Below are 17,417 nucleotides of genomic sequence, written 5' to 3'. Positions count from 1 at the left end.
TGGAATTTAGAAGTTGATTTTTGAGGAGGGAGAAACTGGAGAAAACCCATTGAAGCAAAGGAGAAAACCAACAAACAACTTTACAGTGTTTTCTACAGTTTCTCCCTCCTCAAAAATCAACTTCTAAATTCCAATTTAAACTTTGGCCTTTCACCTAGTTTGGAGCCTAGTTCTGGCATTCTATAACTGGGGCCCCCTAGACAGCAAGAACCAATCAAATTTACATTGAAAACAATACATTACAGCTTTGGGTAGTAGAGCCAAACAGGGGCCAGTAGAAAATAATAGCCCATCAACAAATCAAGATTTTTATTCCCATGAGAAAAATGAGGATGGCTATCTATTTGTTTACTTGTAAAAGGGTCAGGTTACCATTCTCGTGCAGTCTAGGTTTTGCATTGGCTTAGCATTTGTTTAGCATTGTTTTTGAATTCCTTCTACAATCCTAGGGGGTGGTAGGGGTACTGGGGAACTCTCCCACATTCACTATACAGGAATGTGCGGCAAAACAGGGTATGGTTTTCATCTGTTCTACTCTGGAACAGGGTAATGTAAAATCATGCTTGCTCTCTGGAGCAGGGTATATAAATCATGCTCTCTCTCTGGAACAAGGGTATCTATTTTTGCAAGTACTGGAACAGGTTTTTAAAATACAACAGGGTATGGTTTTCAGCGATTTTCCTCTGGAACAAGGCATGAATTTCAGAGGGCTCAGTGACACATCCCTACCCTAAACAGGCAAGAGTACCCTCCCCCTGGGTGTAGAGTTTGATTGTTTTACATTGTCTTACACACCCGCTACGTTCACCAAGAGCAGTGGGACTCAAGCCTGGGTCACATTAGTGAGAGGCTACACATTAGCATTGTACATTACCCATGCTTCCCTTTAGATCTTATAGTTCATGAAACATAAGAATTTGATCTGCGTGTTGTATATACATAACTGCATAATTAGAAAACAAAATTAAAAGCCTTAGACTTTGGGTGCTTGAATCAGATTTAGTTCCTCTCTTATAGAGTCTATTGGATCCTCAAACCGTTTTTCATAAAACACGTTCAAGAAAAAGTTTGCTTGTAACCCTGCAGAAACAGCCCAAGGAATGTAGTGCATAAGTAAATCTCTTCTTTCTCTGTAACATAAAAAGTGAAATATAAAAATGAGCAAAAAGTACAAGAGTGTAAAAAATCAAGTTCTAAATTACATACTTGACAGTGACATTGATGTTCAAAGGGCCAAACATTGCACCAAGTGCACACATTGGCAGCTGAGTCTGAGTGAACTCAAACCATTTGACAGCAATTTCACCTGCAATGCTTCAACAAAAATAAAAATGATAGTTAGTATAATAGATCAGTTTCGAATTCCAGATTACCACTGTGTTCCTTGATTACAGACTCATTTGCACAGCCTTGTATCAGTGTCTAAATATTCACAAATACCAACAGTAAAGTAAAGAATGCACAACTTCAACAATACAAACATTTTGAAACTTGACGGACTTTGACTGGAACAAGTGAATATTCTGCACAAACTTGAGGCTAACCCTGTGCAAATGAGTCTGTAATCAAGAAACACAGCAGTAATTTGGGATTCGAAACGGTTCTATTCCATCATAAAAGACTCCATAAAAGTGGCATGCATAAATATATACCTTACTGTTGGTATACCACTAAGGGTATGTACGAAGTCATGCACATCTCTGTATCGTTGCATAACATATGCTAATTCCTTATCATCAACAAATTTTACCTGGAACATGTACAAGAACAATTTTGCTTTATTGGCTGTGGTTATTGCTAGTGTTGGCTAAAAATCACAAAGGTCGGGAGGGAGGGGGTTTTGATTTTCTGCTAAGAGTGCCTGAAGCTTGGCATGACTTTAGTTCAATAAATAGTTATTTTAAAGGGGCACTTGGATGAAAATGCCCTGATTTTGAAAGTCCAAAGTCCGTATTTTCGAAAGTCTGAAATCTGTATTTGAGGATAATATACTCAATATGATTATGAAAATCAGATACAATATTTTAGCCTGGGAGCCACTTGCTATTGAGATATTTTGGGTTAAAAGCTAAAAGAACAATAGGGTTGAGTAAATGAAGTCATTTAATCACAATTTAGATGCTGAATAAAATTGATAATTTTCCCCTGCCACTTTTGACTGTGAAGGAAGTGTGTTGCTTGGCTACTATCTGGGTCATATAGATAAGTTTTTAAACAAGTTTAAAGTCATTTCCAATTTTCATTGAATTTCATCCAAGTGCCCCTTTAATATGCTTTATGTTGGTCTAACACAGGGTTTGAACCCACGTCCTACACAAAGACCAGTGCCAAACAACTGAACCAACTGCGAGGTGGTTGTTAAATGTACAATAAAACTAGGCATTGATCATCCAACTGGTGCTCCTCTAATTTTTGATCAATGACCTCAACCACACACTCCATCTAATCTAGTTGTACACTTACTGCAGTTCTTGTATCAGCAGATATTTTCTGGAACAAAAAAAAAATCATTATTGGCACATCGAAATCCTGATGAATCCTTGATGACATTAATGTAAGACTATTACACTTTGCCAGTTTCTCGGTCACACTAAAAAAACATTAAATAGACGTAAGTACAATAATAAAATTATGTGAATTTGTACAACAAATAGTTTTGCCAAGCATACATTGTTATCCATAAACCTTGCATACTCTCTCCCTAAAGTACCATCAGGTAGATTCCTTAGTTCAATGATTGGTGCTGTTTTTCCAGTGATACGTGGCTTAACCCTAATATTAAAAGATGCGTTAACTCACATTGATCACTAACTTATCAAAATTAGATTTCAGTTTTAAACTATCTTAAGTCTCTTGCTGGTTTCTAAAGTGGCCAATGGACTACATTAACAATATGGTGGCCATCTTTCCAGGGGGCAAAACAGAACAAAGATGATGGAAAATTTATAGAGTTAATGATTTCTTGGAAAAATTAAGCCCCTCTGTCATGGTAAGTTTGTGGTGTGATGTTTTAAAAATGTTCCTGATTGGTTGGATGCAAGACAGCTCACGACAGTGTGGTGTTTGCTTGATTATTGTGTTTTATTGTGTGTTTTACATTCTCATACTCATTAATAATTCATGAGTAAACCATCCAATCAATGAGGTATTTTTGGGACACATGATGTTACTTGAAACCTGGTATAGTGCTGTGAAAGGAATGCATTCAGTCTGGAGTAACTGGAACAAAATTAATTCAGTCCTAGGAATTCAGTCCCTTCTTCTCCTAGGACTGAATTAATTTTGTTCCAGTTACTCTAAGTCGAACAATTAGTGAGATGAGAAGTCATTTCAAAGCCTCCAATATCCGACTGGACATGATTTCAAGTCCGCGCAGTTAGTTCCAGTCGGACCTCGGCTCCGCCTCGGACTGCAACTAATTGCTTAGTCTTGAAATCCCGTCCAGTCCTCATTGTCGGCTTTGAAATATTACTTGAATTATAGCTGGTTAATAACAGACTTCAATCAATTTAGAGGCAGTCTGCAATTATTATTGAGTGGGAGAAAGAGTCTTTATTCACCTCCATCCCTTGCAACAGCAATGCACAGACTATTAAATATATAAGAAAGGAATTGGGGCAGAGTGAAAGTATCAATTTAATTAAGAAAAAAAACTGTCACAAAAAAAGTCATGTCTAACAAATTGGTGCTATATATCGACACCAAGTTTGAACATGTTTGGATGAAATACCTAGTGAGTGGCAAGCTTTTAAAAATCACAGAAATAAGGAATAATGTATGGAGTTTGAGGACAGCATTCCTAAAAACCATAAACTATTCTTATTTTAATAATTTGTTCTAAGCCTGATGAGTTACAGTAGTAATTGCCCAACATTCTTTCATGTGATGGGGTTTGTATCTTAATCAAATCTATATTTCTACACTTATTTCCAGTCCCTTCTTCAACTCCAGAGATGTTAATAGACCTTATTTGTGGTGTGACAATGTTTTCCCAATTCAGCATGACAAACTTCTGGGGGAATGAAGAGCTATTGTTTTGAAACTCGTCGGGATATCATCGGTATACCTTTCGTATCCTTTGGGATGCTCATGAATTTTTTGAAGAGTAAAAACAAAAGAAAATGAATCCTCTGGAGGTTTGTCACGCTGAATTGGGAAAACATTGTCACACCACAAATAAGGTCTACAGATATGTCACACACTATGCATCATGAATTTACACCTGTAAACCACCCTGATAAAAGGATGTATGTCTCAGCCCTCGTTTTCAACCATGAAGTCTCAACCCTCATTCCAAAAATACATTATAGAATAAAAGAAATCTGTATACACTATAATTAGCTCACTTTTTTATTTAATAGCAGATACCTTAGTATTTCAGATCCAACAGGATCATTTAGCATTCTTGAGTGCATCCATTTAAGTGCTGGGTATCCTGTGGTCTCACCTAAGGCGGCTATCATGTCTATCATTAAATAATTAATATACATTAAGAGAGTGAGATACATACTGCATGTAAATCCTGATGAAATCTTGGGTGCATGCACAATTTCTTAATTTATAGCCTCAATTATTCATTTTCTGTTAGTATTTAAGCCATACATGCAGTCACTGTGTCACACCCTCCTCCCCAGGCCTAGAAATGGTACCTTGACGTGTGGGATCATACAAGCCCATAAATGCAGATCCAGCTGCCAGCATTGCTTTTTGGATAAATGATGTTTGAATGTGATGCTCGTACAGTTTAAATCCTTCTTTACTGTTTACAGTGAAGTCATGTTCTTGATTAATATTTTCAACACTTGATAAAGTCTGAAACAAAACTACATGTATCAACAAAATTAGTCCATCTTGCAATTCAGCCCATGTACTTTTCTGTTATCTGTTACCTGGTTTCGTGGTTCTATGTACTGCTGGGATGTGTCTATTATTAATAAAAGACATCCAGTTACTGGTTTTAATCTTTCTCACTAGGCACTCCATTCTAAGCATTCTAAGCTGTTGTCCTGTCTCCCTCCACAGGGCTCGAGCTCCCAACATACAAATTGCGTCCTTTGAAAGAGGCAATAAAAAGGCAGTATTAAAACTTGAAATGTATAATTGTGAAACAGCCCTAAAAAAGAAAAAAAAAAATCGCGTTTTAGTAGAAGTAGGTCTCCTGTGATTTCATTAGCCAATACCGGCCTGGGTCGAGGCTTGATACCAATCTCTTATTTTGGATTACCGGTAAAGAGCTAGGAACGCCAGACGTAAATCCTTTAGCTATCCCACCTTGTATAGCAGTTGAATCTGCGTTTTGCAAGAGCGATCCTATGCCAGAAACCGCCGAGGTTGTTGAGGGTTATGATTTTGGAAAAGGAATTGACTATCATGCATTACTGAAATCGTTTAAACACACTGGATTTCAAGCAACCAACTTTGGTAATGCAGTAGAAGAGATAAACAAAATGGTGTGTATTATATTCGTGCACATGGTTGTACTAACACGTGCTTCCAACGTAAAGAAGTTGTTGGTGTATGTTTCAGCAGCAGAATTAGCAGTACCAGCAGTAGTAGAAGTAATTAGTAGTGCAAACCTTATGTCCGTGAAATAGTACTAACTAATTAGTACAAAATAGCACCAATGAAAGAATTGAAAACAAGAGAAATAGATGCGTTTAGTACTATTTATATAAAGCACCAGTCATTTGACATCCCCTGCACCCCCCCCCCCCCCCCCAGGCATATTCGGGGCATTCACTTTTTCCCTCAGTGAAAGGTAATGAAAACACTGCCCAGCGGGAAAGAAAATAAAAGTGAGGTCCCCACGTCAACTCTGGATATTTCATGTCTTTTCCAGAAATGTGTTCACCGACAAAGAAATAGATTGAGATGTTCAATATTTATCCCATGTAATACCAGCTTATTTGCTTCCCTTTTTGTTTGTCTTTTTCTCTATCATAGAATAGAATAAAAAGCCATTTTTTGATCGATGGCTCAGAAAAACATAATAAAATGCAATGAAAATCTTACCTTCTTCGTCTCAATCTTCATGACTACATAAACTCACACGAGGAGCTCACTCTGTCCCAGTCCCCAAAAAGGAAAAGTGTAGTCCCCAGTCAGTCCCTGGGTTGCAGCCAAAGGCTGTGAATCAAAGCGCTTTCCCCGACCACCAGGGAACCAAATATATGTGAAAATGGGGCGAAATCCCCGCTATGCCTCGGGGGGAAGGGGTGTGTGGGATGTCAAATGACTGGTGCATATATGACTCTAGTTATTGAAGGAATAGAAAGTATGCATACTGAGTGCTGTTATAAAGCATGTGGGAGTTGGCACAACATAAGAGAAGTGTTACGAGAATGCGTAGATTGGTGATTCTTGACATTTCGTGAGTGTTCTGCCAATCCCAAGTGCTTTAAACTCCACCACAGCACAGCAAGCACATGAATGACAAAACTGAAAGTGTGTGCATGTGCTGTGTGCTCTCATAAAGCACGCACTCCCAACCAATCAGAACAGGGAGATTTAGAACAGTTATTTTATTAGTAAATCATGTAGCATAAGTGTGGTTTATAATAACTAATAATATGACCTGCCTACAATAAACTTCGATTGTTGGCCTAGATCTTTCTACTTTATAAACTCTAAAAACTACTGCAATTTCAAATCATATTTCAAGGGCTCTTGCAAAGCTGTAGTTTAAAATTATAGTTTTCTTATTTTTGCTTAACAGATTGCAAAGAAGAAGGAACCTTTTCAAAAGAACACTGAGCATCCTGAAGTCGATGTTCTTCCTAATGGCCGTCCCAAGAGTAACTGCTCTATATTTTTATCCTTCACATCAAACATGATCTCATCTGGTGTTAGAGAAACAATTTGTTTTCTAGTCAAACATAATATGGTAAGACAATCTGGAGATTGTCAATTGCTGCAGATTATTTCCTCCACAGGTAACACTAGTCAGGATTCCTGTTCTCTCTTTTCTTTCTTTGGAAACAGGAAATCTGATGGAAAAAAACCTGTAGAGTAATGGGGTAGCAAGGGCGAATTCAGGGGGGCAAAGGGGGGCTGAATCCAGAAAACACAAACAAAACAAAACTGAAGAAATAGATGCTGTTTTTATTGTTTTTCGTTGTGTTGACAGAAGAAACTCCCCCCCTAAAATTTTGGCTAGATCCGCCCTTTGGTAGCCTGTGGAGTTGGCTATACTGCTAAATTAAAAACTAGTTTTAGTGGAGTGACTTTCAATTCACCTTTTATTATATTTATTATTATACAAATATTTATACCTTGTGCTAGCCATCACATGGTATAAATATTATTGTGTTATGGTCACCAAAACGTTTGGACACTGTTCTCAGATTTCTGTACATGGATGTACTGACTTTAAAACAAATTATGATGTATTGATGTGATTGTGTTATCAATGCTGAAGATGTATTGTTAATGTTAACACAGTAGAGTGTTTATAACCCATGAAACTAACTGTACTAATAAGGACATAATATGCAGATAAACACAATAGAAAACGAAAGGATTAGAGTTTAATAGTACTAAATAAGCTAAACTGTATTCATGGTTTATGAAAAACACTCTAACATGCCCTGGTATGTATTATGTAGTAAAACAATGCTGTGATGTATTGATAACACAGTAACATGTACTGATTTATTGATAACACAGTAACATGTACAGTACTGATGTATTGATAACATAGTAACATGCACTGATGTACTGATAACACAGTAACATGCACCGATGTACTGATAACACAGTAACATGTACTGATAACACAGTAACATGCACTGATGTACTGATAACACAGTAACATGCCCTGATTTATTGATAACACAGTAACATGTACAGTACTGATGTATTGATAACATAGTAACATGCACTGATGTACTGATAACACAGTAACGTACTGATAACACAGTAACATGCACTGATGTACTGATAACACAGTAACATGCACCGATGTACTGATAACACAGTAACATGTACTGATAACACAGTAACATGTACTGATAACACAGTAACATGCACTGATGTACTGATAACACAGTAACATGCGCTGATGTACTGATAACACAGTAACATGTACTGATGTATTGATAACACAGTAACATGTACTGATGTATTGATAACACATTAACATGTACTGATGTATTGATAACACAGTAACATGTACTGATGTATTGATAACACAGTAACATGTTGTACTGATGTATTGATAACACAGTAACATATTGTACTGATGTATTGATAACACAGTGACATGCCGTGATGTACTGATAACACAGTAACATATTGTACTGATGTACTGATAACACAGTAACATGTACTGATGTATTGATAACACATTAACATGTACTGATGTATTGATAACACAGTAACATGTACTGATGTATTGATAACACAGTAACATATTGTACTGATGTATTGATAACACAGTAACATATTGTACTGATGTATTGATAACACAGTGACATGCCGTGATGTACTGATAACACAGTAACATATTGTACTGATGTACTGATAACACAGTAACGTGCCCTGATATATTGATAACACAGTATTTGGGATTTAGGGTTAAGATTAAAGGTTCTGACACATGGTGCAACATTGCACGCAGCAGGAATGTTGCAGTGTGTGTCTACCCCAAACTTGTTACATGCAACATTGCATGCAACAAATCTGAAGTTGAATTGCGCCCTACTCTTGCAACACTGCACACAACAAATTTCATCATGTGAACATGGCTGCAACATTACATGAAACACCGGTCCATATAATTCCGACCAGTACAGGCTACGTTTCGTTTTTGAATGAATAGCGCCTTTGCTTAGCTATTTTGCGCGCCACTTGAGAAACTGAGGTCATTATTTACTTACAACTTGAGGGTGTTCCTTTCAAGCTTATCGTCCACGATCAAAACTGTCAATCAGCAAATTTCCGGTTGAGCATTACGTATATTAACCACCCAGCTCATGACTTCAAGGTAGTTCATTCTTGCAGTTCTGGACACGTGATGTTAGAGTGCTCACACTAAATCCGTGAAACAAATACTAGTTTTTAGCACTAAATAGTGATAATTAAGCAATAGAAAACAAAGGATTCTGCATGAAATAGTACTAATTAGTACTATTTAATGTTCACGGTTTTAGTGCGTGCACTCTATGTATTCTAAAACATTTTACCTATTTATAGACATTTACACGCCAAAATCTATCTAAAGTCTGATTAATTTGTAAAGTAGGATTGGTTTACATGTCCAATCAACGTTTTATGCAATCACTCACAAGACCTTAGCCGGCCTGTCGATCACTAAAAGTAATCCATGTAGCTCTTTTGATTATAGGAGTTTTTCGCTGAAAGTCCTTTTGTATGGGACTTTTCCAATCCTAGCCCTTTTGCCAAGGACTTGTCGATCTGCAAGACACTTGTACTTTTACATGTACTACATTCCGGCTGTGTTTTCACTAGGCCTTTTTACTTGTGTAAAATTCCTTTAGGTGTTTGTTTACCAGGCTAGTTTATGCAAAGTTTAGTTTAAATTATCAACTATTTTCACGAGAAAGTTTAAGAGCGACTGTCTGTAAGGATCGACCAAAATCGAATTTTCAATGGCACAAGTCAAAAAATCGATTTCGCTCATATTTGGTTTTTAGATAGCCCTTAGTGTAAAATAAATCGAGGTGTTGTTAGTTTTGAAAAAAAAAATTTTTTTCCCACGAAATTTACGAAAATAGATTTCGCCCAAATGCAGGGGGAAAATGACCGACGAGGTCAAGGAATTTAGTACAAAAATAAGCGCATCCTACAGCTAAACTACTTAACAATTTTTTCGGTTGGTACTTTTTACCGAAGGAATAGGTATTCCTCTTGCTTTTCGTTGTATTTATTCTAGAATATTTGGCGATTTAAGATTCGAAATAATTTTTCTACCGTGTACACTTTTTCCAAAGTTTAAAAATGCAAATTAAGGCCTTAAAATACTGCTTATAAAAGCTATGTGCGGAGATACCAAATTATTCAAAACCTACACCCAGAGGATTATCTAATGTATTTCTATCAGATTCAAAAGAAAAATCTCTGGGCAAATCGTTTTTAGCTTTCCGTTGAGGTCTTTTTACTATCTCTATTTCGCGATATTTCAACCGTAAACAGCTTGTTGCGTTACCTACACCGACGTGACTATAATTTTAATTGCAATCATTCCATCGCTGAATTTTGCTAAAACTAGGGGATCAAACCAAGAAAAAGACATCATAGTAATATTCAACACATTTCAATTGAGATATATTGACAAATTTTATCACATACTTTTTTAACTCATTCTATTGCGTGACACAAAGCATGCTTTGTCGGTAAAAATTATGTGAACTAAACCGGTTCCAATCTCACATTTTTGCGATTGATATATGCTTTCACAAGATCTTCAGCATGACTTTGAAACAGCTGAACTGTCCTCATTTAGATGCAGAACATTTCCAAACATTCAACATATGTTAACATCATAAAAATGGTGCGTGTTGCCAACCAGCGAAATTCGCTCGTGTAAATAACTTAAATTAGGCTGCGTTCATAATGTATGAAAGGGGGGACGGGGGGGGCAGGTGAAATTGAGGGGGGATCGGGAAATTTTTGGTAGGAAAAAGGAGGGGATGCACAATTTTTGAAAGAAGCTACAAGCCTTGCTTAGGGGGAACCGTATTTTTTTGCATAATTTTAAGGGGGATGTTGAGAATTATTCTGGACATTCACAAACTTCTACCTGCCACCCCTCCCCCCCCCCCCCCCCCCCCCCCACTCTGCCCTCTGCCATACATTATGAACGCAGCCTTATATAACAAAAACAACAAAACAAATAAAAATCAATACTTTTATAATATTGCATAAAGATGATTAGGATTAGTAACGCATTTTATCGAAATAATTATATGAACATTTATATATACAGAATATATATGTACGTATGACGTGTATGTGTAGAATATGTGAATATAGATATTATGCACATACATAAACATACGTCTATAATCGTAGAGTGCACGCACTAAAACCGTGAACATTAAATAGTACTAATTAGTACTATTTCATACAAAATCCTTTGTTTTCTATTGTTTAATTATCGCTATTTAGTGCTATAAAAAATTAGTATTTGTTTCACGGATTTAGTGTGAGCACTCTAACTTATTTGGAACTAAGTTGATGTGCAACTATGTACAAAACGCCAAATAAAATATGTTTGTCTGTCTATAAAAAGTTTATACACTTATTTCAAAAAAGTTAGTCACCCGAAAAGCTATAAAGCTGAGGCCGACAAGGATTATGGGTAGATTCATTTTACACGTTCAACCGCTCGATAACTGTTCATGGACTTGCGAATCTTTTACCGGTTATAGTCTCACCTCTTCTGAGCATCATCGAGCTGCAGTTTGTATTAAAAAAGCTTTGTATATATATGCTTTTTTGATATTAAAAGTTTCCCATGATGCTCAGTGATCCCAGCTTTCTAGGTTTTTGGTGACTAACTTTATTGAAATAAGTGTATACATTTATCTCTGAAACGATAATTAATATAGATCTTAGACTTGCTCCAGTACTTCTCGGTCGAAGTTACCGGGAAGTACTCCAGCGAGAGAGATGGATGCCTGGGTTGGTGTGAAAGATTACTTTAATTATTCAACACGATGACACAACAAGGAAAAAGATTTTAAAAAATAATCAATGTCAAACCCTCCTTTGGGGTATTGGTATTTGTTATTGAATATACGATACTTTTATCAAGTTAGCGTTATTTACCAAATGTCAAAAGTAGTACGTAGGAGGACTAACTACCACAATGTGCGTATTTTCGTCAGAATGCAATTTTCATATATCTTCTTCACTAGAAGCCGAGAAGCATCTATACCAGCTTTATCTCAAGAGCAGGAACAGGACTTGCCTAGTTGTTCGAGCTTGTCTGATATACCTTCTTGCGTTTGACGGGTAACTGACTCGACTGACTTATTTCTGTCTCTTCGATCATAGCTACACGGACCTCCAACTATAGAACTAAACGAACAAACCACTTCCATGTTTATACAGTGCTTGCTGAACTTTCCCATGGAAAGATGGCACGTGATTTTAATCATTGCGGCAGTCAACTCAATGTTAGTTTCATGCATTATCAAAACAATGTTTATTGAAGGAAATTGCTATTATTAAATGCTACTGGATTAATAAAACCATATTTTGAAAATCCAATGAAAGAGCTGCTAAATAAAATAAAGTTAGTTCACTGATATATTTAGTTTGAAAGTTGTTGTTCGATTTTTATCTGCGTGTTCACCTTATTGACAAAGCATGCTTTGTGTCACGCAATAGAATGAGTTAAAAAAGTATGTGATAAAATTTGTCAATATTTCGCAATTGAAATGTGTTGGATATTACTATGATGTCTTTTTCTTGGTTTGATCCCCTAGTTTTAGCAAAATTCAGCGATGGAATGATTGCAATTAAAATTATAGTCACGTCGGTGTAGGTAACGCAACAAGCTGTTTACGGTTGAAATATCGCGAAATAGAGATAGTAAAAAGACCTCAACGGAAAGCTAAAAACGATTTGCCCAGAGATTTTTCTTTTGAATCTGATAGAAATACATTAGATAATCCTCTGGGTGTAGGTTTTGAATAATTTGGTATCTCCGCACATAGTTTTTATAAGCAGTATTTTAAGGCCTTAATTTGCATTTTTAAACTTTGGAAAAAGTGTACACGGTAGAAAAATTATTTCGAATCTTAAATCGCCAAATATTCTAGAATAAATACAACGAAAAGCAAGAAGAATACCTATTCCTTCGGTAAAAAGTACCAACCGAAAAAATTGTTAAGTAGTTTAGCTGTAGGATGCGCTTATTTTTGTACTAAATTCCTTGACCTCGTCGGTCATTTTCCCCCTGCATTTGGGCGAAATCTATTTCCGTAAATTTCATGGGAAAAAAAATTTTTTTTTCAAAACTAACAACACCTCGATTTATTTTACACTAAGGGCTATCTAAAAACCAAATATGAGCGAAATCGATTTTTTGACTTGTGCCGATGTTTGGTCGACTCTTACAGAAAGTCGCTCTTAACCAACCTATGTGCAAGAAGAATAGATCTAGGAGGGGGAAAGGAAATTTGAATGCCAACTATCAAGGGAACGTAACGAGCTCAATAAAACTCGCATTGGTAAGTTATCGTACTCATCGAGACTTTAGCTTTTTTTACTTAATTAAGTGAGTGGCCAAATTATTTAATATATTTGGTTAGTTGTTTGATGGTATTAATTAATATGATAGAGAAAAGTTCGGGATACCATGTGTTTATGATTATGAACCCCTTTCTGTTAGGAATCTATCCATCACGTTTCTAATTGAAAGGTCTTTCTCGCTTAATCTCCTAATCATTGTGTGAAGTGTCGATTACAATCCCAGCTGTTACCTAACCGTTAGGAGATCCTTGCTTTATATTAATTAGTACCTAACTACGTACCGAGACTCTGAGCAGCAAAACCCTAACGATTAGTATCCTGACCCTAAAGGTCGGATATAAATGTACTGGTCGGAATTATATGGACTGGTGTTATGAGATGTTTTGACATTTCCAGCCAATCAGCTTGCACCAAATGTATAACTACTGACCAAATATCTTAACATAGCTGGCTGACACAAGCGATGTTGCTTGATTTTGTTGCAATGTGTGTCACCCTGATTCAAATTTGTTGCTTGCAATGTTGCGTGCAATGTTGCACCGTGTGTCAGCACCTTAAGGTGTTTGTGAGTGACATAAAGCAAAAATATTGCATTTGATTGTATGCCATATAACTGGAGACCTTGTTAATTGAAGTATACAATTTGATTAATGAACTAATTAGGTAGACTGTATCGTGAATACGGCAGGAGGAATAGAAGAAGACATCATGAAGTGCCTTGCTCCTACATATTTAGGAGACTTTGCTTTATCTGGAAAGATGTTAAGAGAAAAGAGCCATAATAGGATTGGAAACTTGCTTGTTCCAAATAATAACTACTGCATGCTTGAAGAGTGGATTCATCCTATACTAGACAAGATGTTGGAAGAACAAAATAACTTGGTATGTGGTAAATCCAAGATAAGGGCTGGGATTTATTGGAAAATCTTGCAAGGTCAACAAATTGATGGTGGTTTTCCTTTGGTTCAATAGACAATAAAATGAATGGAAAGAAACAATAAATAAAAACAATATCTGCATGATCCAGCTTTCCATACTACTGTATTTATTGAAATGTTGATATTCAGTTTTCTTGTCTTCAGGGAACCAACTGGACGCCATCTAAAGTTATTAATCAACTTGGAAAGGAAATAAACCATCCAGAGTCTGTGTATTACTGGGCATATAAGGTAATTTGCTCAATAACTCTGACATTAAATTTGTAATCTATACTTATTTCTTTATCTTTCTAATTTAAGAATGATATTCCAGTATTTTGTCCTGCTATAACTGATGGAGCTATTGGGGATGCATTGTTCTTTCATTCCTACCATAATCCTGGCCTTAAAATTGACATCATAGAAGGTAATTAAATAATTCCCAATTTCCAATGTATCCAACTTTGATGTGATAATAAGATGATGGTTTGGATTTGCATATGCATATGATATTACCCTGCAAACAGAGTATCCTTTTACCTCCTCTATTCTCCTTTAATTTATTGATGAAATACAATAAATTTCTAAGAATTCTTACCAATGTGTTATTTCTAATTTTATGCAATTGTGCAATATTTTCACATGTATGTGAAGATATCAAAAAAGATATTTAGTTGATGATTATATAAAATATGTATTAGATGACAATAATCTAACAATTATTGTTGTTTTTCCTTGATTATTTAGATGTGAGAGCAATAAATGATCATGCAATCAATGCAAAAAGCACTGGTTTAATAATTTTAGGTGGTGGTCTTGTCAAACACCACACATGCAATGCTAACATGATGGTGAGGCTTATGTCTATTTATCTTATAATTATCCATAAAATACCTATATTTTTCCTTTTCGAAAAACTGATATTTTCGCGTTCAATCTGTGTATTAGTTGATTTGAGTGATGCTTCCAAAATGTCAATGACTGTGATTTCAGGTAACTGGTATTAAAAAAACTCATTAATAATTCATGAAGAGAACAAGTGAAAATTGAAATCATGACCATGAAAGGTTTTATATCTGATATAGATTCATCTTCATTTGCATAAAACTTTAACTTGGATTTGATTCTATCAAACTTGGTTCATTTGGTAAAGAATTTGGGGTTTAGGGTTAGGGTTAGGAACATACATCAAGCCATTTAATAAACTCACAGATCTTCTTTAATTGGGTCTAAAACCAACCTTAACTAACCCTAACCTTATGTTTTATACCCAATAAAACACTCCTGCTCAATAATTAAACTGTACTCAAAGTACTTTACAAAAAAAGAAAACTGGCACTTTCCATTTGTTGTTAGCATTTTTGGTTTGAGAGATATTTTTAAAACTTAAGGAGGCTGGAAAGTGTTTTGTGCCTTCACATTATCAACCTAAAAAATTATTATGGCTATAATACGACAGCAAGTGAAACCGGAAAGCCAAAGACCATAAACCAAAGATCACAATGCACATGAAAAAATGGTGTAATATGTTGCTATGACAATATCAGAACCCTTGGTATGCCATCAAAAATGTTTATTTAAAAAAATAATTTTTATAATTTTTTAAATCTTTAGGTAAACCATGTCTAGAATAATGATTTTTCTTAAAATGCTGTTTGTGTGAACCATTTCAATTTTGTATATATGAACCCTTAATAGACGTCATTTTGGAAGAATAAACCTTTATATTGTTAACTAAAAGATGATCAATTCAAATCAAAAAATATTTTACCATTCAACTATTTACTGTACATGTTTGTAGAATCATTATAATGAAAGTATTATTGCTAGGGGAGGGAAATAGTGTGTTTTGTGGTCCCTGTGGTCGAGAGACATTGCTATGTGGGGACCATGAAACACTCTGTCTCCCTCAATTCCCATAGTTAATTGCACTATAGCTACTAAATATGTAAGCCAGCAAGCCATAGGTATGTAATTAATGACAGTGAGCGCAACTAACCCTAGGCCATCAGTAACATCTGAAAGCCATTCTCTGTTGGTGATATTTCTGTAGTGTTTTTTGGTTTTTACAATATAGATATGGGTTGCTAGCCCTTTGCCCAACCCTCCTCCTTTCTCATCCGGGCTTGGGACTGGCCATGGTGGAGTTAACTAAAACTAATACCCAAGGCTTTCTAGCTAGGAGACACTACTATACAGATACAGTAGCATTCATTCCAGCTCAAAAACTGTATGTATCAGATAGGCCTTCTGTTCACTGGGTATCGTTCGCAAAGGGAATGCTGGTGTTTATAAAGATTTTTGTTCTAGATAGAGGTTGCTCTGAAACATTATCTGCTTTATAGTTCATGTGTTTTTGTATCACTTTTAGTTTGCCTGTCTGCACTAAATTTTGTTCTTATCTTTAGCCATGGTCAAAAGATATCTGGTATATTGTGTATCCAAGGCTTTTTTTGAACTTAAGCTACATGACTCTTACTTTTTGCATTATTCTGGTTACCTGTGTAGTATTTCTTCAAAAAATAGTCAAAAAATATCTAAAACGCATCTTTTCTACATTTTTATTAATCATTTCAGCGGAATGGGGCTGATTTTTCAGTGTTTGTCAACACGGCACAAGAATTTGATGGTAGTGACTCTGGTGCAAGACCTGATGAAGCAGTTTCATGGGGAAAGATCAAAGCAACTGCCAATCCAGTCAAGGTAATTTAAGAAACATGATGGGTTACTTGTAATGTTGAAATTTGGGCAAATACCTTTTCTAACAGCTGTCAATTCATGTGCAGTAATCACTTTTCAAGTCTATTACAATAATATTATCTATTATTTTACAGGTTTATGGAGAAGCAACAATTATCTTTCCATTGCTTGTGGCAGAAACATTTGCAAGGAATTTTTAAGTATAACAATCATTAATGTCCCTGAGGTAGCCCAAACAAAGATCATGTGCACAAGCTAAATGTAAGGGAAATTAATGAATGGAAGTTATTAAGGATAAAGTAAGACATTTTGAATAAACAAAGCAACCAAGAAAGTGTGTCTATTGTGTCTAATATGTCTATATTTACAAAATAGAGTTCTCTAACTCATTAATAATTAATGGAGACTTTGCATTATAGTTAAACTTGCATGTACATTGAAACTTGATCAAAGACATAGTCTTGGGAAGTTTTGTATCCCAAATGAAAGTGTCTGCAACATGAAAAATCAGGCTGGTGCACTAAAAATGTTTACTGGACAGGTATCCCTGGACCTACACCCTAAAGGAGTTTACAATGA

At 35.7% G+C, this 17,417-nt stretch overlaps 2 protein-coding genes across 3 annotated transcripts; one reads left to right on the top strand and one right to left on the bottom strand.

The window, feature by feature from the left end:
- Positions 1–294: 294 nt before the first annotated feature.
- On the bottom strand, positions 295–5,161 carry LOC116289216 (ubiquinone biosynthesis protein COQ4 homolog, mitochondrial). Its single transcript, XM_031696102.2, has 8 exons — positions 4,890–5,161; positions 4,650–4,823; positions 4,369–4,465; positions 2,670–2,772; positions 2,464–2,490; positions 1,653–1,750; positions 1,207–1,314; positions 295–1,130 (listed from the first exon to the last, which is right to left on the bottom strand). Exons 1-8 carry the CDS (start codon positions 5,038–5,040, stop codon positions 974–976), a joined length of 915 nt encoding a protein of 304 aa, XP_031551962.1. The 5' UTR covers positions 5,041–5,161; the 3' UTR covers positions 295–973.
- A 106-nt stretch (positions 5,162–5,267) lies between these two features.
- Positions 5,268–17,172, top strand: LOC116289206 (deoxyhypusine synthase-like). 2 transcript variants are annotated; one of them, XM_031696091.2, is made up of 8 exons: positions 5,268–5,450; positions 6,716–6,883; positions 13,885–14,103; positions 14,304–14,390; positions 14,460–14,565; positions 14,886–14,989; positions 16,716–16,841; positions 16,973–17,172. In XM_031696091.2, the coding sequence occupies exons 1-8, from the start codon at positions 5,313–5,315 to the stop codon at positions 17,036–17,038; spliced, it is 1,014 nt and encodes a 337-aa protein (XP_031551951.2). In that variant the 5' UTR covers positions 5,268–5,312; the 3' UTR covers positions 17,039–17,172. The 2 variants fall into 2 exon arrangements, with proteins under 2 accessions (XP_031551951.2, XP_088894707.1); XM_089038581.1 differs by lacking the exons at positions 5,268–5,450; positions 6,716–6,883 and adding an exon at positions 13,053–13,199.
- The last annotated feature ends 245 nt before the right edge of the window (positions 17,173–17,417 follow it).

This window comes from Actinia tenebrosa, unplaced genomic scaffold, assembly GCF_029948245.1.
Source record: "Actinia tenebrosa isolate PJP-AT-01 unplaced genomic scaffold, QUT_ActTen_1.0 PGA_scaffold6__47_contigs__length_16458017, whole genome shotgun sequence".
Lineage (NCBI taxonomy): Eukaryota > Metazoa > Cnidaria > Anthozoa > Actiniaria > Actiniidae > Actinia > Actinia tenebrosa.
The sequence above is the reverse complement of the archived record's forward strand: the minus strand, read 5'-3'. Positions and strand labels throughout refer to the sequence as shown.

Excerpts from the sequence above, each read along its gene's own strand:
- LOC116289216 (XM_031696102.2), bottom strand. The coding sequence starts at position 5,040 with ATGTTGGGAGCTCGAGCCCTGTGGAGGGAGACAGGACAACAGCTTAGA. Across the intron at positions 2,491-2,669 it reads CAAGGTTTATGGATAACAAT|AAAATATCTGCTGATACAAG; the intron begins GTATGCTTGGCA and ends TTTTTGTTCCAG. Across the intron at positions 1,751-2,463 it reads CTGCTGATACAAGAACTGCA|GTAAAATTTGTTGATGATAA; the intron begins GTAAGTGTACAA and ends TACATGTTCCAG.
- LOC116289206 (XM_031696091.2), top strand. The coding sequence starts at position 5,313 with ATGCCAGAAACCGCCGAGGTTGTTGAGGGTTATGATTTTGGAAAAGGA. Across the intron at positions 14,104-14,303 it reads TGGAAGAACAAAATAACTTG|GGAACCAACTGGACGCCATC; the intron begins GTATGTGGTAAA and ends TCTTGTCTTCAG. Across the intron at positions 14,391-14,459 it reads TGTATTACTGGGCATATAAG|AATGATATTCCAGTATTTTG; the intron begins GTAATTTGCTCA and ends TTCTAATTTAAG.